Source organism: Papio anubis, chromosome 4 (assembly GCF_008728515.1).
Source record: "Papio anubis isolate 15944 chromosome 4, Panubis1.0, whole genome shotgun sequence".
Lineage (NCBI taxonomy): Eukaryota > Metazoa > Chordata > Mammalia > Primates > Cercopithecidae > Papio > Papio anubis.
This window is the reverse complement of record NC_044979.1, coordinates 136,800,817-136,825,370: the sequence shown is the minus strand read 5'-3', so window position 1 is coordinate 136,825,370 and position 24,554 is coordinate 136,800,817. Positions and strand designations below refer to the sequence as shown.

At 45.7% G+C, this 24,554-nt stretch overlaps 1 protein-coding gene and 1 long non-coding RNA gene across 4 annotated transcripts in view; one reads left to right on the top strand and one right to left on the bottom strand.

Moving 5' to 3' along the window:
* Positions 1–24,554, bottom strand: part of LOC101007877 (nuclear envelope pore membrane protein POM 121C) — a 52,117-nt gene that overhangs the window by 25,200 nt on the left and 2,363 nt on the right. The window contains exon 1 of one of the 3 annotated variants that reach the window (XM_031664899.1): positions 118–1,391. The exons of 1 other annotated variant lie outside the window; for it this stretch is intronic. In XM_031664899.1, the coding sequence (XP_031520759.1) occupies positions 118–680 (563 nt within the window). In that variant the 5' untranslated portion in view covers positions 681–1,391. Of the gene's footprint in view, positions 1–117; positions 1,392–24,554 lie in introns of those variants that run through there. One more of the 3 variants, XM_003895864.5, reaches the window with a different exon arrangement.
* Positions 914–11,624, top strand: LOC103882759. The gene is made up of 3 exons (XR_644698.3): positions 914–1,020; positions 9,461–9,619; positions 11,294–11,624. It is a non-coding gene; the product is annotated as an uncharacterized LOC103882759 (long non-coding RNA).

Below are 24,554 nucleotides of genomic sequence, written 5' to 3'. Positions count from 1 at the left end.
AAACCACACACAATCCCCTTTGGACTAGATGAAAAAGCAAATCGGATTTAAAAGTCAAGTCCTCGATTTCAAGCCAGCCGAACCACAGGATGCTCTGGGAAAATCAGCGCATCTTACCGTGGGGAAGGCCTCCCGGAGGGTCGGAGAAGAGGAGTGGGGAGAGAGGGGTAAACGTGGTGAACGCGATGCGGCTGCGGGGAGCGCGGCGCCGGGTGGGCGAGTGGGCGGCGGCCAGGCCTATCCCGCAGGTCCTGGCCCTCCGGAGCGGGGGCGGGCTGCGGCGGCCCGGGCTTGCCCAGGTAACTGCCCATGAGTAGCAGTTCGGCAGGGTCAGGTCCTTCGAGCAGGGTCCGCGGCTCTAGGAGGTTTCCGTTGGCTGTCGACTTGGCCGGAGGCGAAGCGAACAGTGTTCGCCGATGTCGCGCGTTCCGAACGAAGGAGGACAAGGGGCGCGAACCTCGGGGCTCGCGGCTCAGTCCCCACCAGGCCGCGGTAGCCCCCACGGCCAGCCAGGCCAGCGCAGCCGCAGCCGGCACGAGGTACAGTAGGAGGCCGACTAGCGACAGGCCGAGGAGCGCGGCCCCGGCTTGCCCGCCGCGGCCCCGGCCCCGGCCGTCCCTGACACTCGCTATGGACCGCCGCCGCTCGCCTGCTCCAGCCGCCGCAGCCGCCGGAGACATCGCGGCTCCGCGCCGCGGAGGAGACTTAAATATCCCAGCGTGCACCGCGCCGCGCGTCGCGTCATCGCGCGCCCTCTACGTCATGCGCGCGCGACTCCGGGAGACGCTACCGCCAGGCAGCGCCGGAGACCCAACTGGTTTGGAAAATGCCGCCTGCCTTCAACGCCTGTTTCTGACTCTTGAGGTTTCCCGTGTGGCTCCCAGCGCGACACCCATCCGGAGGCGATCCCGTGGAAGGATCGCGTCCAAAATAAAAGGGCCTGAGACCTATGCTTATGTAATTCCTAATCCGTGATCTTTTCTGGGGGCTGAACTCCCCTCCACCACAGCCTGTTATCAGGTACTTTTCACAAACGCTACTGGGGACTGCGAGTTTTTTTTTCCTCCCGCCATTTCTGCGTTACAAGTTGATAATGTGGGACGATTACTTACCAAATTTCACATCATGGCCCAGATATTGGGTGGATTTTGAGGCTCTGTGATCGATTTATACCTATACTAAAGTTATCGGTCTGAGAAAGATTAGTGGTTGCCTAGGGCTAGGGAGTGGGTTTGGGGGTGGAGAATAGAAAGTGACTGCTCATGGTTATAGGCTTTTTCGTAGCAGCATAAACATAGTTTAAAATTAGATTGTGGGCGGGGCGCGGTGGCTCACGCCTGTAATCCCAGCACTTTGGGAGGCCGAGGCGGGTGGATCACGAGGTCAGGAGATCGAGACCATCCTGGCTAACACGGTGAAACCCCGTCTGTACTAAAAAATAGAAAAAATTAGCCGGGCGTGGTGGCGGGCGCCTGTAGTCCCAGCTACTCGGGAGGGTGAGGCAGGAGAATGGCGTGGACCCGGGAGGCGGAGCTTGCAGTGAGCCGAGATCCGGCCACTGCACTCCAGCCTGGGCGACAGAGCAAGACTCCGTCTCAAAAAAAAAAAAAAAAAATTAGATTGTGGTGGCGGTTGCACCACCCTATGATTTGCATGGTATGTGAATTATATCTTAAAGCTGTTTAAAAAGTCTGGTAGTCTGCCAATAGACTTTGGTGTAGTTCAGTTTCCTCAGCCATTCATTCATTGATTTATTCACTCCATTGTTTATATACATTAAAGAGTTTAGGGGGGAAAATATAGGATCTCTGATCTTTAGAAGCTATTTAGTAAGGAAGATGTGTAAGTAAAAGATTGCAATTCAATACCTATGCTAAAATTAGATTGTGGGCCGGGCGCAGTGGCTCATGCCTGTAATCCCAGCACTTTGGAAGGCCGAGGTGGGCGGATCATCTGAGGTCAGGAGTTTGAGACCAGCCTGACCAATATGGTGAAACTCCGTCTCTACTAAAAATACAAAAATTCGCCGGGCACGGTGGTGAAGTCCCAGTAGTCCCTGTGCCTGTAATCCCAGCTACTCGGGAGGCTGAGACAGGAGAATTGCTTGAACCCGGGAGGTGGAGGTTGCAGTGAGCCGATATCGCGCCACTGCACACTTCAGCCTGGGCGACAGAGCAAGACTCAGTCTCAAAAAAAAAAAAAAAAAAAAAAAAATTAAAGTTATGATAAAGGGGAAGGTAGGCAGGGAAGTGCTCCTGGAGCTGAGAGGTCTGGCAGGTTCAAGGCAGATGAAGGAGCATTGTGCAGAAGTCCAGAGATGAAATTGTTCATTATTGCTGGAGATTAGGGTGTTTGGGGGGTTAGAAAAATTGGAAAGGTATAGATGCCTTTGGGGCAACTCAGAGAGATGAGAAGAAAGTGCAGTCTGGGTTCTAGATCCTCCCCAACCCAGTCCCAAAGCAATTCTGCTTCTATTTAATATACTGCGATTTCACATAGACTTAATTTGGAAAAAAAAGGGGTGGGGCAGGTGAAGCGGGGGAGCTGTGTTGCTTAAGAAAAAAATCTCAGTATCAGTAGACTAGTAGGACAAAAACCAAGCTGCCCTGGGTTGAACAGTGACTGGAAGGTGAAGAAATGGAGGCAGTGACTGCAGACTCCCTACTCAAGAAACTTGGGTAATAGGGGAAGAAGAAACATAGTATCTAGGTCAGTAGGGGATCTTTAAATTATTGTATATGGCTGGAGTTAAGTGGAGAAGCTACACAGAAAAGCCATCAGGCTACAGATGTCCTGAAACCAAGCAAGATTATTGAGAATTAATGTAAATAGAGAGGTCCGTAGCCTGAGCCCTTGGGGCACTCCTGTGTTTAGAGGTCAAGAGATGAATACACAAAGGGCACAAATCATTTAGGAAAATATAGATAAATATGACTACATTAAAAGTTAGCACTTCTAGGCCTGGCATGGTGGCTTACACATAATCTAGCACATTTGTAGGCCGAGGCGGGCGGATTGCTTGGAGCTCAGGAGTTCAACACCAGCCTAGGCAACATGGTAGAACCCAGTCTCTGATAAAAAAAAAAAAAAAAAAAAAATTGCCTGGTGTGGTGCCACGTGCCTGTAGTACCAAGAGAATCGCTTGAACCCAGAAGGCAGAGGTTGCAGTGAGCCAAGATTGCACCACTGCACTCCAGCCTGGGCAACTGAGTGAGACTCTGTCCCCTCCAAAAAAGTTAACAGTTCTATATGAGAAAAGGCAAGATATGCATCTAAAAGACAAGTCAAGACTGGGAAAAACAACTCTAATACATACAATCAAAAGATGATTAGTAAGTAGAATTTATAAAGAACTCCAAAGAATCAATAACAAAAAGATGACCCAATTTTTAAAAAGGACAATTGATATAAAAAAGCTATGGAATGGGAAACACAAATACCTAATAATATATATGTGCATATGTGTACACTAGTAATCTAGGAAAAACTAAAATAATGGATTTTGCACTCATTTACACACTAGAAAAATTAATTGAACAAGATCAAGTATTGGCATGGATGTGGATCAAACAGAACTCATGCCCTTGTGGATATATGAAACAGTACAATTTGGAAAGCAATTGGCAATATCTAGTAAAAAATAAGGGTGAAGAAGTATGTATCCTATAAACCTGCAATCCCCTTCTGGGTAGTCACTGAAGCATTATTTATTTTTTTTTATTTTTATTTTATTTTTGAGATGGAGTCTCGCTCTGTCACCCAGGCTGGAGTGCAGTGGCCAGATCTCAGCTCACTGCAAGCTCCGCCTCCCGGGTTTACGCCATTCTCCTGCCTCAGCCTCCCAAGTAGCTGGGACTATAGGCACCCGCCAACTCGCCCAGCTAGTTTTTTGTATTTTTTAGTAGAGACGGGGTTTCACCATGTTAGCCAGGATGGTCTTGATCTCCTGACCTTGTGATCCGCCCGTCTCGGCCTCCCAAAGTGCTGGGATTACAGGCTTGAGCCACCGCGCCCGGCCTGAAGCATTATTTATATCACAGACAATTTGAACACACTTCATGGGTAATGTTTATCAATACAAGGATGGGCAAACTGATATAATTCATATAATAAAATACTATAAAGCAGCTGAAAATTAATCCTTCCAGCTATAGGTTAGTCCTCCCACCATGAACAGCTGTAGACATGGACAAAATGTATTGATTAATAAAGCTGTTAAAAAAAAATCTAGTAGTCTGCTGATCCAGACTTTGGTTTATCTCATGCTGTTGTGGATATATAAAATAGTACAACTTGGCAACTACTTTCAGGCAGAGGACAACAGGAAGCAAAAGACTGATCCCTAGGAGAAAGGAAACCTGTGGGATGAGCCCCAAAGTCATCTGGTTTCTCTGCCTGGGGATAATTTCCCAACTGCAGTGCAGAGAGCTGGAGTCTGAGCAGAGTAGGGAGATCCTACTGGGCTGAGGAGACAGATATCAGGCTGAGACAGCTGAAATGGCAGAGAAATGGGGCAGAAAAAAGAAAGGAGGGCACTATGCAAAGAGGAGTTCTAGAAATCTATGCATGACACAAACCCATGGCTGAAGGCTGGAGTGATGGGTAATTTCATATGTCAACTTGAAGGGACCATGGTGTGCACAGATACTTGGTTAAACATTTATTTATGAGTGTGTCTGTAAAGGCATTTCTGGATGAGGTAGTCATTTATTTATTTATTTATTTACTGATTTTTATTTTTTGAGATGGTGTGTCACTCTCGTTGCCCAGGTTGGAGTGCAGTGGCGCTATCTTGGCTCACTGCAACCTCCGCCTCCCAGGTTCAAGCGATTCTCCTGCCTCAGCCTCAGCAGAGTAGCTGGGATTACAGGCATCCACCACCACACCCAACTACTTTTTTGTATTTTTAGTAGAGACTGGGTTTCACCATGTTGGCCAAAACTGCTGACCTCAGGTGATCTTCCCGCCTCGGCCTCTCAAAGTGCTGGGATTACACGCATGAGCCACTGTGCCCAGCCTCTTTATTTTTTTATAGAGATGGGGGTCGCCACAAGTCAGACTAGAAAAACTCACAATTTATAGGGCTGTGCGTGGAGTACTTAAGCACCCCAGGAATGGGAAAGAATCAGTCTTAGATTGAGCATCGCTCTGGACCCACCTAATGAATCATAAAAACAAGACCTGAAAGGATCCAACTTTCCAGTGATCTTAAATACATCCCAAAACAAAGCTCAAGAAAATGTACATACGATTAAAAATTGGCTGGGCGCGGTGGCTCACGCCTGTAATCCCAGCACTTTGGGAGGCTGAGGCGGGCGGATCATAAGGTTTGGAGATCGAGACCATCCTGGCTAACACGGTGAAACCCCATCTCTACTAAAAATACAAAAAATTAGTTGGGCGCGGTGGCGGGCACCTGTAGTCCCAGCTACTTGGCAGGCTGAGGCAGGAGAATGGAGTGAACCCGGGAGGTGGAGCTTGCGGTGAGCCAAGATTGTGCCACTGCACTTCAGCCTGGGCGACAGAGTGAGATTCCAACTCAAAAAAAAAAAAAAAAAAAAAAAAGACCATTACTCAACAAGTTAAAATTTCCAGTCTGGCATCCTGACATCCTATTACTAGGCATATAAATAAGCAAGAAAACACAGCCCATAATAAGAACAACCAATCAATCCTTATTTTGATCCAAACTAACCCCAAACTGACACATATTAAAATAAGCAGAAAAAGACATTAACATTAATTTTAACTATATCCGTTATGTTTACAAAGTTGAGACATGGAAAAATATTAGAAGAAATAATGGTCAAAATTTTCCAAACATAATGAAAAATATAAACCCATAGACCTGAAGTTCAACGTCAAGTACAAGAAATACAAAGAAAACTGTAACAAGTCACACAATCAAATTGCACAAAACCAATGATATAGATCAAATCCTGAAGGCAGCTGGGACAAAAGGACATGTTATTTACATAGGAACAAAGATAAGAATGATATCAAATTTATTGTCAGAAATACTGCGAGTGAGAAGACAGCAGTGCAACTTGATCTTTAAAGTGCTGAAGGAAAAAACTGAAAATCTAGAATTTTATACCTGATGAAAATATATTTTTAACAAAGTGAAATAAAGATATTTCAGACACATAAAAGCTGGAAGACACTTTGAGAGGCTGAGGCGGGCAGATCGCTCGAGCCCCAGAGTTCGAGACCAGCCTGGGCAACATGGTGAGACCCTGGCTCTAAAAAAAAATGCAAAAATTAGCCTAGCATAGTGGCACATGCCTGGAGTCTCAGTTACTCGGGAGGCTGAGCTGGGAGGTTTGCTTGAGCCTGGGAAGTCGAGGTTCCAGTGGGTCATAATTGTGTCACTGCACTCCAGCCTGGGTGACAGAGCAAGACTCTGTCTCAAACAAATAAAAAGCTGAAAGAATTCATCACCAACAAACACTATAAGAAATGTTAAGGGATGTCCTTCAGGCAGAAGAAAAATACCAGATGGAAGTCTGGATCTACACAAAGGAATCACAGGCATTGAAAATGGTAACTATATGGGTAAAGATATGTGCCTGTTTTTCCTTCTTATTTAAATCTCTTTAAAATATAATTGAGGAGTTATATCAGCAAAAGGGCAGAGTAGAGAGCTCCAAGCTCCCATCACCCAACAGAAACATTAAAAAAAAAAAAAAAAAAAAAGGGCTGGGTGTGGTGGCTCATGCCTGTAATCCCAGCACTTTGGGAGGCCAAGGCGGGTGGATCACCTGAGGTCAGGAGTTCGAGACCAGACTGACCAACATGGTGAAACCCTGTCTCTATTAAAATAAAAAATTAGCCAAGTGTGGTGGCGCACGCCTGTAATCCCGGCTACTTGGGAGGCTGAGGCAGGAGAATTGCTTGAACCGGGGAGGCAGAGGTTACAGTGAAAAGCTGTGGTGCAAAGGCAAGCTTCAAAGACTGGGAGAGGTGTTTTCTTCCATTTTTAGCTCCTAGTATTCAAGGAAATCTGTATCAAAATGTGAGCTGAACACAAGCTAAAAGAATCAGAGACTTGAGTAACCACACATGAAAATGATAAATTTTTGCAAAAATAGTTCGGAAGTCACTAAACGTATGTACTACTACATAAACGTATGTATGACTAAAAACACACACACTCACAAACACAAGCAAATGCAATGAGAAGAATCATCTAAATGCCAGAGTTACTACCTTACAATATTCAAATGTCCATGTTTCAATGACAGGCACAAATCATGCCAAGACAAAGGAATATATTCAAAGTCACAAAATAAATTGATGGAAATCAGCCCTTAGGAAGCCCAGACATTGGACTTAGCAGAAAAAGACTTTTCAAAAACTCTCATAAATCATGAAGGACCTCTTCAAGGAGAACTGCAAACCACTGCTCAAGGAAGTAAGAGAGTACACAAACAAATGGAAACACATTCCATGCTCATGGATAGGAAGAATCAATATTGTGAAAATGGCTATAGTACCCAAAGTAATTTACAGAGTCAATGCTATTTCCAACAAGCTACCACTGACTTTCTTCGCAGAATTAGAAAAACTACTTTAAATTTCATATGGAACCAAAAATGAGCCTGTATAGCTAAGACAATACTAAGCAAAAAGAACAAAGCTGGAGGCATCATGCTACCTGACTTCAAACTATACTACAAGGCTACAGTAACTAAAACAGCATGGTACTGGTACCAAAACAGATATATAGACAAATGGAACATAACAGAGACCTCAGAAATAACACATCTATGACAAACCTGACAAAGACAAGCAATGGTGAAAGGATTCTCTATTTAATGGTGATGGGAAGACTGGCTAGTCATATGCAGAAAACTGAAACTGGACTCCTTCCTTACACCTTAAAAAAATTAACTCAAGATGGATTAAAGACTTAAATGTAAAATCCAAAACCACAAAAATCCCAGAAGAAAACCTAGGCAATACCATTCAGGACACAGGCATGGGCAAAGACTTCATGACTAAAACACCAAAAGCAATTGCAACAAAAGCCAAAATTGACAAATGGGATCTAATTAAACTAAAGAGCTTCTGTATGGCAAAAGAAACTAGCATCAGAGTGAACAGGCAGCCTACAGAATGGGAAAAAATTTTTGCAATCTACCCATCTGACAAAGGTCAGATCCAGAATCTTTTTTTTCTTTTTTTTTTTTTGAGATGGAGTCTTGCTGTGTCGCCCAGGCTGGAGTGCAGGGGCATGATCTCGGCTCACTGCAAGCTCCGCCTCCCGGGTTCACGCCATTCTCCTGCCTCAGCCTCCTGAGTAGCTTGGACTACAGGCGCCCGCCACCACGCCTGGCTGATTTTTTTGTATTTTTAGTAGAGATGGGGTTTCACCGTGTTAGCCAGGATGGTCTCGATCTGACCTTGTGACCTGCCCGCCTCAGCCTCCCAAAGTGCTGGGAGTACAGGTGTGAGCCACCGTGCCTGGCCAGATCCAGAATCTTGTAGATTCTTGTAGATCCAGAAACAAGGAACTTAAACAAATTTACAAGGAAAAAACAACCCCATCAAAAAATGGGCAAAGGCCCGGGCACGGTGGCTCACGCTTGTAATCCCAGCACTTTGGGAGGCCAAGGTGGGTGGCTCACCTGAGCTCAGGAGTTTGAGACTAAAAATACAAAAATTACTAAATTACTCTACTAAAAATACAAAAATTAGCCTGGCATGGTGGTGGGCACCTATAATCCCAGCTACTTGGGAGGCTCAGGCAGGAGAATCTCTTGAACTCAGGAGGTGGAGGTTGCAGTGGCCCTGGATCACGCCACTGCACTCCAGCCTAGGCAACAGAGTGAGACTCTGTCTCAAAAAACGAACAAAAAGGCTGGGCACACCGTCTCTACTAAAAATACAAAAAATTTAGCCGGGTGTAGTGGTGCACACCTGTAATCCCAGCTACTAGGGAGGATGAGGCAGAAGAATCGCTTGAACCTGGGAGGTGGGAGGTGGAGGAGGAGCCGAGATTGTGCCACTGTACTCCAGCCTAGGTGAGTGAGACTCGTCTCAAAGACAAAAAGCAGTGCATGTTGGCTAGTTTGTTAATCAATATTGGTTAGTTATTAGTTCCAAATAGATGCCAGGTAATATGGTAGGCACTGATGACATACTCATGACGCAAAGCTGGTCCCAGTGCTAGAATGATCTTTGTTCCTGAGATCCAGGTTGCTGCAGGGTGTAGCATGGTGGGAGTTCCTTGGGCTACTGCCACTAGAGGGCAGCCGAAGCTCATCTGTAATGGCACAGTAATGGTTAACCCCAACAATCTAACATTGCCAGGGAAGAACTGTCCTGAAGGGCAAAGTACCAAGCTACCTAAAGTTTGTATTGATTCTCTCAAGATTGTTGCTAACAAAATTGTAAAACTGGTCAAGTTTGTGTTTGGAACCCCTAGCCTCTCATTTCTTCACCCTCTTTTTTACAGGTACCACCTGTAAGTAAAAAATGTGGCAGAAACAGTGAGTTGCATCTCTCACCAATAGGTGGGTCAGCGTGGGGAGGGAGAGGAGATTGCTGGAGAGGAATGGATCAAGCTGGGAAGCACAGAACTGCAGGCCAGAGACAACTATGGAAGCAGAAACAGGTGTGTGCTTCCAGTAACATAGGCACCAACTGTGTGACACTCACATGAGAAGGAGAAACACACACCTTCTACTCATAAACTCACTATTGATGGTGCACCTACTACCACCACCTACTTTGTGCAACACAGGAAACACTAATAAACACTAAAGACAGTGTCAGGCAAGGCATGGTGGCTCACGCCTGTGCTCCCAGCACTTTGGGAGGCTGAGGTGGGAGAATCGCTTGAGGCCAGGAGTACAAGACCATCCTCAGCAATACAGCGAGACCCTATCTCTACAAAAAGTTAAAAAAAAAAAAAAGAGACAGAGGCCAGGTGTTAGTGACTCACACCTATAATCCCAGCACTTTGGGAGGCTGAGGCAGGCAGATCACCTGAGGTCAGGAGTTCGAGACCAGCCTAACCAACATGAAGAAACCCCATCTCTACTAAAAATACAAAATTAGCCGGGTGTGGTGGCTCATGCCTGTAATCCCAGCTACTCGGGAGGCTAAGGCAGGAGAATCGCTTGAACCCGGGAGGCAGAAGTTGTGGTGAGCCGAGATCACAACATGGCACTCCAGCCTGGGCAAGAAGAGCAAAACCCTGACTCAAAAAAAAAAAGACAAAAACAAAAACAAAAAAACAAAAACAAACCAGTCTCATTCCTTAATGAGTATAAAGAAGTAAAGTCTGTTTCAGTTACTAATTGCACAAGAAATCCATCTAAAACATAGTGGTATAAAACAATCATTATCAGGGATTCTGTGATTCCAACAGGCCTGGCTCGTCTCTGGTCCACGACATGTGGGGCCTCAGCTACACATGTAGCTGATTGGAATCATTTAGAGGCATCTTCATTCACAAAACCAGGAGCTGATACTGGCTGGCAGCCAGGACTTCGACTGACCTGTGGGCTGGAACCTGTCCACATGGCCCCTCCTTGCATTCTCCCCATTTGGGCTGGTTTGGCTTCATCACAGTCCGGCAGCTTACTTCTAGGGGCAAGCATTCCACAACACAGCAGAAGGGCATGGCATTTTTATAGTGCAGCCTGGCAACCTCATAGCGTCGCTTCTGACCTACTTTATTTATTCGTCAGGGCAATCACGAAGATGTGCATAGGCTCAAGGAAAAGAGACATACCCCTGACCACGCAGTGGAAGAAGTGACAAGGTCATGTTACGAGAGGAGCGTGTGGGATGGGAGATAGGGCTGTGGCCACCTGCAGAAAATAGCATCTGCCATAGGCTGTCATGGTAGCGCAGGATGGGGATTTAGCCTAGCTGAGGAGTCAGTCAGCAAAGGCCTCGGCTGAGGATATGAGGGGCTAAAAGGAGACTGAGGAAGAGTTTCAGGGAGAGGAATCAATGAGACTGGAGTCCAGAGAGAGGCTGGTGAGTTGAATGGTTTGCTTCAGTGTGATGACAACACAGAGGGCAAGGAGACTGGACTGGTGCAGGAGGAGAGGAAGGTGCCATGTGCTCTGGGTCGCGCCTTCTGTGTCGGCCCCCCTTAGAAGAGGAGCAGCTTCCAGTCAGCAGTGTCCCAGGAACACAGAGGCTGGAGAGGACAATGGCAGCCAATCCCCACTCACAAACTGGTGACAGTGGGGAAAAGCTGCATGGTCTAGATCCACCCTGCTCCCTGGCCCCAGTATAGAAGATCAAATGCAATCTCTCCAATCTTATGCAGATAAATTAAAGGAAGACTGGAAAGAAGAACTAATCCATGGCTCCATCTGCCCATGACTATTCTCTGCTGACGCCAGAGGATACAGAGACGGCACACGACATGTCCCAATGCAGTGGAGGTGGGGAGACCCCACAAGTCCACAGGAAAAGAGTGAAGTTGCTGCCACCTGGGCATCTGCTATTCTCTGCTCTACTGCCTCATCCTCAATTCAGACCATGATGGAGCTGATTTTCCCCCATTTTATACCTTGGATTGAATGTGTCTCGAGCTGCTGGTCTTGTCTCCAGTCACATCCAAGAGGTTTGTCTTTCAAATAAATGCTGTGTATCAGTGTGCAGTGTATATAATTAATACATGATATCAGACTAAATTATAGATAAGACAAGAGATGAAATCAGAGAGTTAAGTAGAGACCCAATGATGAAGAGCCTTGTAAATCAGGGAGAGTCTGGATCACGTGCTTCTCCAGACGCAATTTCAACAAGGCTGTAGGCATGTGCCACTGATGATGCAGACACTGAATTACCCGCCGTGCTGGTCTGTGGCTCTCAAGTTTTGCTCATTCTGCTTCTGTGGGAAATGCCTTGACTCACCTTAGGAAAACCCACTTAGATCTTTTTTTTTGAAACGGAGTCTCGCTCTGTCGCCAGGCTGGAGTACAGTGGCATGATCTCAGCTCACTGCAACCTTTGCCTCCCGGGTTCAAGAGATTCCCCTGCCTCAGCCTCCCAAGTAGCTGGGATTACAGGCACATACCACCATGCGCAGCTAATTTTGTGTGTGTGTTTTAGTAGAGATGGGGTTTCACCATGTTGGCCAGGTTGGTCTCAATCTCCTGACTTTGTGATCCGCCTGCCTCGGCCTCCTAAACTGCTGGGATTAAAGGTGTGAGCCACTGTGCCCGGCTGGAAAACCCACTTACCTTTTAAGATTCAGCCCAACTGTCACCACCTCTGGGAACCTGTGGCCACTCTCCGTTTGGGGTCCCAGCTCTACCGTGTTTCTTTTCATTACATTCCTATCAGTTTATTGCACTGTACTGCATATCTGTTTCTCCCCACTCTGGCCTGTGGACTCTTTGAAGACATGGGCTGTATCTTGCCTGTGTTTTGATCCCTCACATAGGATATGGTGCATGGTGAGCAGTCACTAAATTTTGTGCAGAGTACTGCATGAATAAAAACTTCATCCAGGCCGGGCGCAGTGGCTCACGCCTGTACTCCCAGCACTTTGGGAGGCCAAAGAGGGAGGACTGCTTGAGCCCAAGAGTTCAAGACTAGCCTGGGCAACATAGCAGAGATCTCGTCTGTACTAAAACAACAACAACAACTAGCTGGGCATGGTGGTATGAACCTGTAGTCCCAGCTACTCAGAAGGCTGAGGCAGGAGGATCCCTGGAACCCAGGAAGTCAACGCTGCAGTGAGCTATGATCGCTCCACTGCACTCCAGCCTGGGTGACAGAGTGCGACCCTGTCCCTTAAAAAAAAGTAAGTTCATTTATAAACAGAAGTGAACAGGAATCTGACTCTTGTACTTTGGTGGGAGTTCGGGTTATCTTTTACCTGAGGCTGAGGCTATGCCAAAACTGAGGGCTATAACAACCAGCACCATGTACCACGTGCTGCTTCTGTGCCATAGGGTCTCCTACATGCTTGACACACATTCGTCTATTTCATCCTCCCAATAATCCTACTCCATGTCCAGCAAGGAGTGGAAAGGCTGTGGCAGGTCACATGGAGAAGAGGGCCCCCGTGAACAGACGAAATGAGGAAGAAGATCGGGAGAGGTCGCATGAGCTAGAGTGCAAAGGCACAGTGGCTGCGGTGCAGGCTCTTTAGCAAGGTGCTTTGGGCTGGAGATGGGGTTAGGTTTTTACTGCCTGTTGCGAGATGGCGCCAGGAGACACAATCAACATGCAAATGGGTAGCATGTTTCATCACACAGAAGCAAAAAGTATTGCTCCCAAAATGAGAAGTTATGCCCTAAAAGTTATCAAGACAACAATTTTCAGTGCCAAATGTTGTTTCCAGTTCCAGAGGAGATAGAGTAAGCACACCCATTATATTTCTCTTCCAATTACAACTAAAACTCCTGTTCAAAATACATGAAGCAGCTGGGCATGTTGGCTCATGCCTGTAATCCCAGCACTATGGGATGCCGAGGCAGGCGGATCACCTGAGGTCAGGAGTTTGAGACTAGCCTGGCCAGCATGGTGAAACCCCATCTCTACTAATAATACAAACATGAGCTGGGCATGGTGGTGCGTACCTGTAATCCCAGCTACTCGGGAGGCTGAGGCAGGAGAACTGCTTGAACAAGGAGGTGGAGACTGCAGTGAGCTAAGATCTCACCATTGCACTCCAACCTGGGCAACAGAGCCAGACTATCTCAATTAAAAATAAATAAATAGGCCGGGCGCGGTGGCTCAAGCCTGTAATCCCAGCACTTCGAGGCCGAGATGCATGGATCACGAGGTCAGAGATCGAGACCATCCTGGCAACACAGTGAAACCCTCACTACTAAGAAATAAAAAAAAAATAGTCAAGGAGATGATGGCTGTAGTCCCAGCTACCGAGGCTGAGGCCGGGAGAATGGCTGAACTCCGAGGCGGAGCTTGCAGTGAGCTGAGTCCGCCACTGCACTCCAGCCTGGGCTACAGATGGTGACTCCGCCTCAAAAAATAAAATAAAAATAAATAAATAAAATAAATAAATAAAATAGGCCAGGCTGTGGCTCACACCGTAATCCCAGCACTTTGGGAGGCCGAGATGGGTGGATTGCGAGATCAGAAGATCGAGACCATCCTGGCTAACACAGTGAAACCCCGTTTCTACTAAAAATACAAAAAATTAGCCAAGTGTGTTGGTGGGCACCTGTAGTCCCAGCTACTCGGGAGGCTGAGGCAGGAGAATGGTGTGAACCCGGAAGGTGGAGCTTGCAGTGAGCCAAGATCGCGTCACTGCACTCCAGCCTGGGCGACAGAGCAAGACCCCATCTCAAAAATAAATAAACAAATAAAATAATAAATAAATAAATAAATAAATGAAGCAATGATCCAATCAATCAATCAAACAAATTCTGGAAAGGTGGAGAAGAGAAGGGCTGACCCAGTGGTGAGTTCCCGGGGGTTTGACAGTTTGTTGTTTAGCCTCCTCTATACCCTGTCTTACGGTTAAAGCAGTGTCCAGGAAATCCCAGTGCCCCCTCCAGCCCCTGCCCCCCACAAAAGGAGCCTCATCTTTTGAGCCAAATGACAGGGAAGAGGGCGGCCCTGCGGGACAGTGCCCTTTTGACTACACATACCCTACTCTAGGAAAACAGTCTGAAAAAAGCTGTACCTTCCCCTGTCCTAGATACTGTAGAGACTGTGGGACAAAGACCTGTTGACCCTTCCCACCTTGGGCCAACACAAGCAGAGGTGGCATCTCTCCGTTCTCCATCGAGCACTGGAAAGACTATGTGGAAGGGCCCTGTTGACTATCCACAACCTGCACAAGATTGAGTCACCATAACAAGGTGGCACCCCATCCTCTCTCAGATACAGTGAGGAGCTAGCAGAAAGGATTCTTCAACCCATTTCCCGCTCCCTGTCCCACCTGCCACAGAATACTCCTCTCTGATCCTAATATAACATTGTATACATTTCAGTTACATAGGATTAAAGACAAGTTCTGTTTAATAATAACTCCAAGGACAGTTTATATATATATTTTTTCTTTTAGAACAGGAGTGAAAATTTATTAAAAAGTTTTAAAGCAGTAAAGAAAGGAAGGAAAGGAAGGAAAGTACACTAGGAGGAAGGCCAAACCCAGTTTTCATATTGTATTTTCGCATTGAAAATCAGTCAGATTTCCTTCAGCCTCAAAAGTGTGTTTATGTAAATGAAATGAGCGCTAGCAGCAAGCTGCACTTTTTTTTTCCTAAATGAGAAACAGGTTAAATATGTGTAGGAAGTCCTGGCCATGCCCTCCAAGTGCCCATGTGTGAAAACAACCAGGATCAACACAGCAAAAGCTTTGAGAGCTCAACAGCAATGTGGAATACTCTGAGGTTTCAAATTGGCCTCCAGAGCTGGGTGCGGTGGCTCATGCCTGTAATCCCAACACCGTGGGAGGCCAAGATGGGAGGAACACTTGAGCCCAGGAGTTCAAGATCAGCCTGGGCAACAGAGTGAGACCTTGTCTCTACTAAATATAAAAAATTAGCTGGGCGTGGTGGTGTATACCTCTGGTCCCAGCTACTCAGGAGGCTGAGAAAGAGGAGTGATTGAGTCTGGGAGGTTACAGCTGCAGTGAGCTATGACTGGGCCATTGCACTCCAGCCAGGGCAACAGAGCAAGACCCTCTCTCCAAACAACAACAAAAAAACAAATTGGCCTCTGGGTTGCACACAGGTGGGGGAGGCCAGAAGAGCTCTGCAAAAACTTAGAAAACTAAATTGATCTGAGAACCAGAGCCCTGCTGGCCACAGAAAGTGCATCCTAAATCTAAACAGGTTGAGTATCAGAATATTTAAACAGGAACTACAGCCTCATAACATAACACTCAAAGTGTCCAGAATAAAATTAAAACTTACTCCTCATACTAAGAACTAGAAAAATCTGAACCCAGAAAAATTACTCCTCATACTAAAAACCAGAAAGAATCTGAATGAGGAAAGACAACAGACGGTAACACTAAGATGACAAACATGTTGGAATGATTGCCTAAGGATTTTCGGTGAGCTATTTTATAAATGGCCCAAGAAGTAATTATGAACACTCTTGAAACACACTGAAAAATATAAAGTCTCATTGAAGATATATGGAAGAACTACATTGTAATTTCAGAACTAGAAATTACAATAACTAAGTAAAAAACTCAATGGGTGAACTCAATAGCAGAATGGAGATACAAAAGAGAAACAAATTAGTGACCTTGATGATACAGCAGCAGAAATGATCCAATCTGTATCATGACAGTCTTGCCATAAGAAAAAAAAAGTATGTAGAAATAATCCCATTTGACCCACAGAAAGAAAACAAATAGAAAAAAAAAAATGAACAACGGGAAAACAGCAAAAGCTCTAACATTCATGTCACTGAATTCCCAGAAGGAGAGGAAAAAGCAGTGCACAAAAAATATCTGAAGAGGCCGGGCGCGGTGGCTCACGCCTGTAATCCCAGCACTTGGGGAGGCTAAGGCAAGAGGATCACTTGAGATCAGGAGTTCCAGACCAGCCTGGGCAACATGGTGAAACCCCATCTCTACTAAAAATATAAAAATTAGCCAGGCGTGGTGGTGCATGCCTGCAATCCCAGCTACTCGGGAGGCTGAGGCAGGAAATCACTTGAACCAGGGAGGTGGAGGTTGCAGTGAGCAGAGATCACACCAGTGTACTCCAGCCTGGGCAACAGAGTAAGATTCTGTCTCAAAAAGAAAAAGAAAGAAATGAAGAAAAATCCAGAGAGATTTTTTTTCAGAAGAAAAAGTATAAAAATTAAACGAAATTTTAAAAAGCAGTAAGAGGGTAAATATCTGGGTGATCTGGGTGAATATAATCTCTTGAGTTTAAAAATTATATTTGATGGGTGAAAGCAAAATCAACATTATCTCACGTGGTTCTCAATGTATGTAGAGGTGATATTCAAGACACACACAATACCATAAAGCAGGGCAGAGGGGCCTAGAAAACGGTAGAGTTTCTACATTCCACTTGAACTGGTAGCCAACAATCATAAGTATGTATAATATAATCTCTACAGCCACTTATAAAATCCTATACAAAAATATACACTAAATGGCATACTGAATTAAGATTTAGCATGGCATATGAAGTTAAATGGCATACTAAGAAATGTCCAAGTACCCCATAAAAAGGCAAGAAAAGGGAAACAGGTATAAAAAAAACCCAGAGAGAACAAGTAGAAAATAGATAATAAAAACCCATCTAAAATTAAATATAAATCTTCTAAACATAGCAATCAAAAAGACAGGTTGTTGGAATCTGTTTTTTTAAAAATGACTCATGGCCAAGTGTGGTAGCTTATGCCTATAATCCCAGCACTTTAGGGGGCCGAGGCAGGGGGAATCACTTGAGCTCAGGAGTTTGAGACCAGCCTGGGCATGATAGCGAGACCCCATCTCTACAAAAAGCAAAAAAAGATTAGCCAGGCATGGGGGCACATACCTATAGTCCCATCTACTCGGGAGGCTGAGGTGAGAGAATCACCGAAGCCCAGGTCAAGGCTGGAGTGAGCTGTGATCGCACCACTGCACTCCGGCCAACAGAGTAAGACTCTGTCTCAATAAATAAATAAATAATAAATAAACAAATAAATATCAATCGTCACATAAGATGGCAGAGTAGGAAGCTGTAGCATAGAGGTCAGTCCCTTCACTGAAGCAACCACTGAGCTAGAAAGAGTGACTGGCATCAGCTCTTTCAGAACTCTGAAACGTGACCAGAAACTCCTAACCACCAGAGACATACTTAAACAATGAAGGGAGAGGTTGCTGACCTTCACGAGTGAGTGGCATGTGCCAAGCAGCCAATACTCCCCCATTCCTGAGCCTGAGTTCCTGAAGCAGCTGGCTGATGCCAGGGCGAGCGGTGGAACTCTGTCCTCCAAACCGTGGGTTTTGCACTTTGGTGGATCCGATGGGTCTCTGAGGACCAGCACGGATGTTTGCCTTGGTTTATTTGGCCCTCTCAGCAATAGTGGCTTCCCCAGGGACATCCTTCAGAAGATTTAAAAAGACAAAATCCTCCTCTGCCCCACGCCATTTAAAGCCACCTATTTAAGGAAATTGATGTTAGGTGGCTGGCTGACTGCAGAGATAATGAAACAGAAATTTCAGTGACCAAACACAAGGAAGAAACACTTTGCAAAAATAGTTTGGAAAAGTAACAAGAGAGCTCCAGACCTCAACAAGCAAAACCCAGCAATCCCAGGTGACTGAGAGAATCACATGTTGAGGGTCATTACATTGTAACACTTAAAATGCAACGTTCTCAACAAAAAACTATAAAATATACAAAGAAACAGGAAATAGGGAAGCATAGACCATTCACAGGAAAAAAAACAGCAAAGAAAATCAGCAAACAATACAATAACTGAACATCATCATCAACCAATGGAACCTAACTGACATTTACAGGAGACTTCACACAACAACAGCAGGTACACATTCTTTGCCCACGGAAGATTCAGCAAGATTTACCAGAACCTGGGTCATAAAACAAATATTTTTTTGAGATGGAATTTCACTCTGTCTCCCAGGCTGGAGTGCAGAGGCACAATCTTGGCTTACTGCAACCTCCGCCTCCTGGGTTCAAGCAATTTTCCTGCTTCAGCTTCCCAAGTAGCTGGGACTACAGGCATGCACCACCACGCCTGGCTAATTTTTGTGTTTTTGAGACGGGGTTTTGCGATGTTGGTCAGGCTGGTCTCAAACTCCTGACCTCAGGTGATCTGCCCACCTCAGCCCCCCCAAAGTGATGGGATTACAAGTGTGAGCCACTGTGCCCGGCCAAAACAAATCTTAAGAAATGTAAAATAACTGAAATCATACAAAATATGTTCTGTGACCGTAATAGAATTAAACTAAATCAGTTTTAAAAAGAAACCAGAAAATCTCTGAACACACGGAAATTAAATACACTTCTAAATAATTCATGGGTCAAAGAGTAAGTCGCAAGGGAAATTGGAAAACATATTGAATTATGTAAAAGTGAAAATATAACATGTTGACTGATATCAGCAAAAATGGCATAGTAGGTAGCTCCAAGTCCCCATCCCCCCACAGAAACATTGATAAACCAAGCAAAACGGTCTGAATCAACTTCATGAGAACTGCAGAAAAATAATCAAAGGTTTACAGTAGCCAAATCATGTGGTGTGGCTCTTTGTCCCCACGCAAATCTCATCTTGAATTGTAATCCCCAGGGGTCAAGGAGGGATCTGGTGGGAGGTGACTGGATCATGGGGGCGGTTCACCTCATGCTGTTCTCGTGATAGTGAGGGAGTTCTCATGAGATCTGATGGTTTTTAAGTGGTAGTTGCCCCTGTACGCTCTTCTCTCTCCTGCCACCCAGTGAAGAGGGTGCTCGGTTCTCCTGCGCTTTCCACCATTATTGTAACTCTCCTGACCCCTCCCTAGCCAAGCGGAACTGTGAGTCAATTAAACCTCCTTTCTTTATAAATTACCCAGGCTCAGGCAGTTCTTTCCAGCAGTATGAAAACTAATACTCCAAATGAACACTGAATCAAGAAAAAAGCAACTTCAGAATGGTAGGAACACTGGCTTTTTTTTACTTGCCCTTGCCCCACAATCTTCCATGGGAGCCTTGAAGATGGCAGCCCACATTCCCAGTGTGGTTTCTGGGATTGAAGGCAGCAGAGCAGACCTTATTCTCAAAGCTTTGTGTTTTCCTGTTCTCACCTGCCCGAGGGCTGCCAAAAGGACTGATACAGGGCAGCTGCCTTTGTTTCACCTAACCCAGAACTCATGCAGGGCAGAAAAGTGGCTACACAGAGGGTATTGCTTGAAAACACTGTAAATCAAATGCATACCCCGCTGATGCCTGGCAAAAGATTACAGCTGAGGCAAACCATAGGTGTGCTGACCCCATGGGAGAAGCAGCTGTGGAGAGTTTCTATGGGAAATTCGGGTACTGAAAAGTGCGCATGTGTACTATGGAATTTCAATAGCCATGCACATGCTGAGTGCAGAGCGCACTCTCAGAATAGAACTGAGAAAAGATGCTGAGCTTTCATCTGTGGCTCCTCTCCATCCTCCCTGCAGGCAGGGAGTAAAGCCTAGGGCAAAGCTGTACACAGACTGGGCCAGGTGCAGTGGCTCACGCCTGTAATCCCAGCACTTTGGGAGGCCGAGGTGGGTGGATCACTTGAGGTCAAGAGTTTGAGACCAGCCTGGCCAACATGGTGAAGCCCTGTCTCTACTAAAAGGTACAAAAAATTAGCTGGGCATGGTGGCGGGTGCCTGTAGTCCCAGCCACTTGGGAGGCTGAGGCAGGAGAATGGCATAAACCCGGGAAGTGGAGCTTGCAGTGAGCCAAGATTGCGCCACTGCACTCCAGCCTGGGCGACAGAGCCAGACTCTGTCTCAAAAAAAAAAAATTTAAGAAAAAATTTAATATAAAGTGGGCAGAATAAATCCTGTGGTGGTGACCGGGTGAGTGATCTTGAGAGAAATCATGATCTGGAATACATTTCCCATGATCTGACATTTCCCATGGCAGCTAACATTTTTCCACTTTATTCAAATACACATTTATTCGTCAAATATTTGCTGGGTACCACTCTGTGCTATGTATTGGGGATACAGTCATTTGTATCACAAAGTCCCTGCTCAGTGTAATAAGCACTCATTGAGCTCTTATGTGTGAGAAACTGTGCTAGGGGGTATCAAAAACACACAAAATAGGCCAGGCATGGTGGCTCACCCCGGTAATCTCAACACTTTGGGAGGCCAAGGTGGGCAGATCACCTGAGGTCAGGAGTTCGAGGCCAGCCTGACCAACATAATGAAACTCCATCTCTACTAAAAATACAAAAAAAATTAGCCAGGTGTGGTGGTGGGTGCCTATAATCCCCAGCTACGCGGGGGCTGAGGTAGAAGAATTGCTTGAACCTAGGAGGTGGAGGTTGCAGTGAGCTGAGATGGCGCAACTGCACCCCAACCTGGGCAACAGAGCAAGACTCTGTCTTAAAAAAGAAAAGAAAAGGGCCAGGCACGTTGGCTCAAGGACTTTGGTAGGCCGAGATGGGCGGATCACGAGGTCAGGAGATTGAGACCATCCTGGCTAACACGGTGAAACCCCGTCTCTACAAAAAAAAAAAAAAAAAAAAAAAGAAAGAAAAAGAAACACAGAAACACACAAAATAAAACAGAGCCTCTCCTCTCAAAGAACTCACCCTCGCCAGTCGGAGACAAACTATACAAAGCCTTCCCAGGTATTGCATCCCATTTCTTAAGTTCAAATTCTGTTTCCACATTGAAGACTCCAGCTTTTTTTTTTTTTTTCTTTCGGGTTCAAGTGATTCTCCTGCCTCAGCCTCCCGAGTACCTGGGATTATAGGCACCCGCCACCACACCTGGCTAATTTTTTGTATTTTTAGTAGAGACAGGGTTTCTCCATGTTGGCCAGTCTGGTCTCAAACTCCTGACCTCAGGCGATCTGCCCGCCTCGGCCTCCCAAAGTGTTGGGATTACAGGCGTGAGCCACCATGCCTGGCTGACTCCAGCATTTTTATCTTCATCTCAATCTCATCCCTAAACTTGAAACACACATATGCAACTGCCTACTTAGATATCTAACAAACACCTCAAACTTAACATGTGGAAAGCCAGGTGCAGTGGGTCATGCCTATAATTCCAACACTTTGGGAAGCCAAGACGGGAGGATCACTTGAGCCCAGGAGTTTGAGACCAGCCTGGGCAACTTAGTGAGACCCCCTCTCTCTATTTATTTTTAAAACATTAAAAATTTTTTTTAAAGAAAAAAATAAACTTAACACGTGCAAGACCAAATTCCCAATCTAGAACTCTCCCAAACTGGTTTCTTCTGCAGTCTTTGCCAACTTAATAAATAACTCCATTCTTAAAGTTCATGTAACAAAAATCCTGGAGTCATCCTTGACTCCTCTCTTTCTCTTACACACTGCATGCAAAGCATCTTCAAATCTTTTGGGTCTACTTTCTTTTTTTTTTTTATGAGACAGGGTCTCACTCTGTTGTCCAGGCTGGAGTGCAGTGGCGTGATCACAGCTTACTGCAGCCATGACTTCCCAGGCTGAAGTGATTCTCTCACCTCAGCCTCCCAAGTCCCTGGGACTACAGGCATGCACCACCAAAGCCAGCTAATTTTTTATTTTTTTAGAGATGGGGTCTTACTATGTTGCCCAGGCTAGTCTTCAACTCCTGGGCTCAAGTGATCCTCCTGCCTTGGCCTCCCAAAGTGCTGGGATTAGAGGCCTGAGCCACCACACCTGGCCAGGTCTAATTTCAAAATACATGCTGCATGTGACCACTTCTATCTGCTGCTGCCTCTCTCATCCACACCTCTGGCTTGTCTTGTCTGGAGTGCTGCCTTATAACCAGGATCCCTGTTTTGACCAGAGTTCTCCTATTAACTGTTCTCAACAGAGAGGCCAGAGACACCTTTTTAAAAACACTAAGTTGAATCTCATTAGTACTCTGTTCAACCTGCAAAGATTCCCATTTTATTCAGAGTAAAAGACAGTCCTTACGATCCCCATCAAAGCGTGACATGACTCTGCTCCCTCTTGGACCTCAACTCTCTCCGCCTTTGCCTTTGCTGAAATTCGCTCCAGCCTCACTGACTTTTCCTGCTGCTCTAAACATGCCATGCATATTCCTCTCTGGAATGCTGTTCCTTTGGAGATAAGCATGGCTCTCTTCCACCTCTTTCAGCTCTCTAAGTATCTTATCAATGAGGCTTTTCTCAACCACCTTATAAAAAGCAATCACTTCCCACTCCCAAGGAACTGTTTTCCCCTCACAGTAATTGTCACCATTTGACACATATATTTTATTTTATTTATTATTATTATTATTATTTGAGACGCAGTCTCACTCTGTCGCCCAGGCTGGAGTGCAGTGGCACGATCTCGGCTCACTGCAACCTTAGACTCCCAGGTTCAAGCGATTTCTGGCTAATTTTTGTATTTTTAGTAGAGATGGGGTTTCGCCATATTACCCAGGCTGGTCTCGAACTCCTGACCTCGGCCTCCCAAAGTGCTAGGGTTACAGGCATGAGCCACCATGCCTGGCCTTGACACATATATTTTAGTGTCCATCTTTTCCTGCAATAAAGTGTAAAATTATGAGGGTAATGTGTTCAGTTCACTGCTTTATTCCCAGTACTTAAACCACACTGGCAGGCAAATAGTTGATGATCAATACATATTTTTTGAATTAATGTGACATTTTCTAATAGAATTAGGAAATGGATACTTGTGGGATGGGTAAATAGTGGAAGTTGGCCGGGCACGATGGCTCACACCTGTAATTCCAGCACTTTGAGAGGCTGAGGTGGGCAGATCACAAGGTCAGGAGATCGAGACTATCCTGGCTAACACGGTGAAACCCCGTCTCTACTGAAAATACAAAAATTAGCCGGGCGTGGTGGCGGGCACCTGTAGTCCCAGCTACTCGGGAGGCTGAGGCAGGAGAATGGCGTGAACCTGGGAGGCGGAGCTTGTAGTGAGCCGAGATCGCGCCACTGCACTCCAGCCTGGGCGACAGAGCAAGACTCCATGTCAAAAAACAAAAACAAAAACAACAACAACAACAACAAAATATATATATATAGTGGGAGTCATGGCCAAAAATCGTTTAGAATGGATCATTTACTGCAATGGTTTTCAAGCACTTTTCTTTCTTTTTTTTTTGTTTTTTCAGAATCAGGGTCTCACTCTTGCCCAGGCTGGAGTGCAGTGGCACAATCACAGCTCACTGCAACCTCAGAACTCTGAGCTCAAGCAATCCTGTTTTAACTCAGCATTCCCAAGTAGCTGGGACTACAGGTGCGTGCCATCGTGCCCAGCTAATTTAACTTTTTTCTTTTTCTTTGAGACAGGGTCTCACCCTGTCACCCAGGCTGGTGTGCAGTGGCACTATCACAGCTCACTGCAGCCTTGACTTCCTGGGCTCAAGCAATCCTCCCACCTCAGCCTCCTGAATAGCTGGGACTACAAGCACATGCCATGACTTCCGGCTAATTTTTAAATTTTTTTGTAGAAATGGCGTCTCCCTGTGTTGCCCAGGCTGGCCTCGAACTCCTGAGCTCAAGTGATCCACCCACCTTGACCTCCCAAAGTACTGGGATTACAGGCATAAGCCACCATGCCCAGTCCAGCATATATATATATATATATTTTTTTTTTAAACTGGAACTCATTTTTTAAATGGAAGCACCATTTGAAAAAGGAATAAAACCCAAAGATTGACACAGGGCTAGAAAACCAGAAATCCCCAGTTCAGTTTCTTCCCCTTATTCTCCCCTTTGAACTCATGATGCATCTCAAAGCCCAGCTTGAAAGCCACAGATCTAGAGCTTGGATGGCATTCTAATGAGCTAAGCATCTAAACCGACAACAGTTGGGAGCCACTGAAAGCTTTTGAGCAGGTAAATGATAGATTTATTTATTTATTCATTTTGAGACAGAGTCTTGCTCTGTCACCCAGGCTGGAGTATAGTGGCGCGATCTCAGCTCACTGCAGCCTCTGCCTC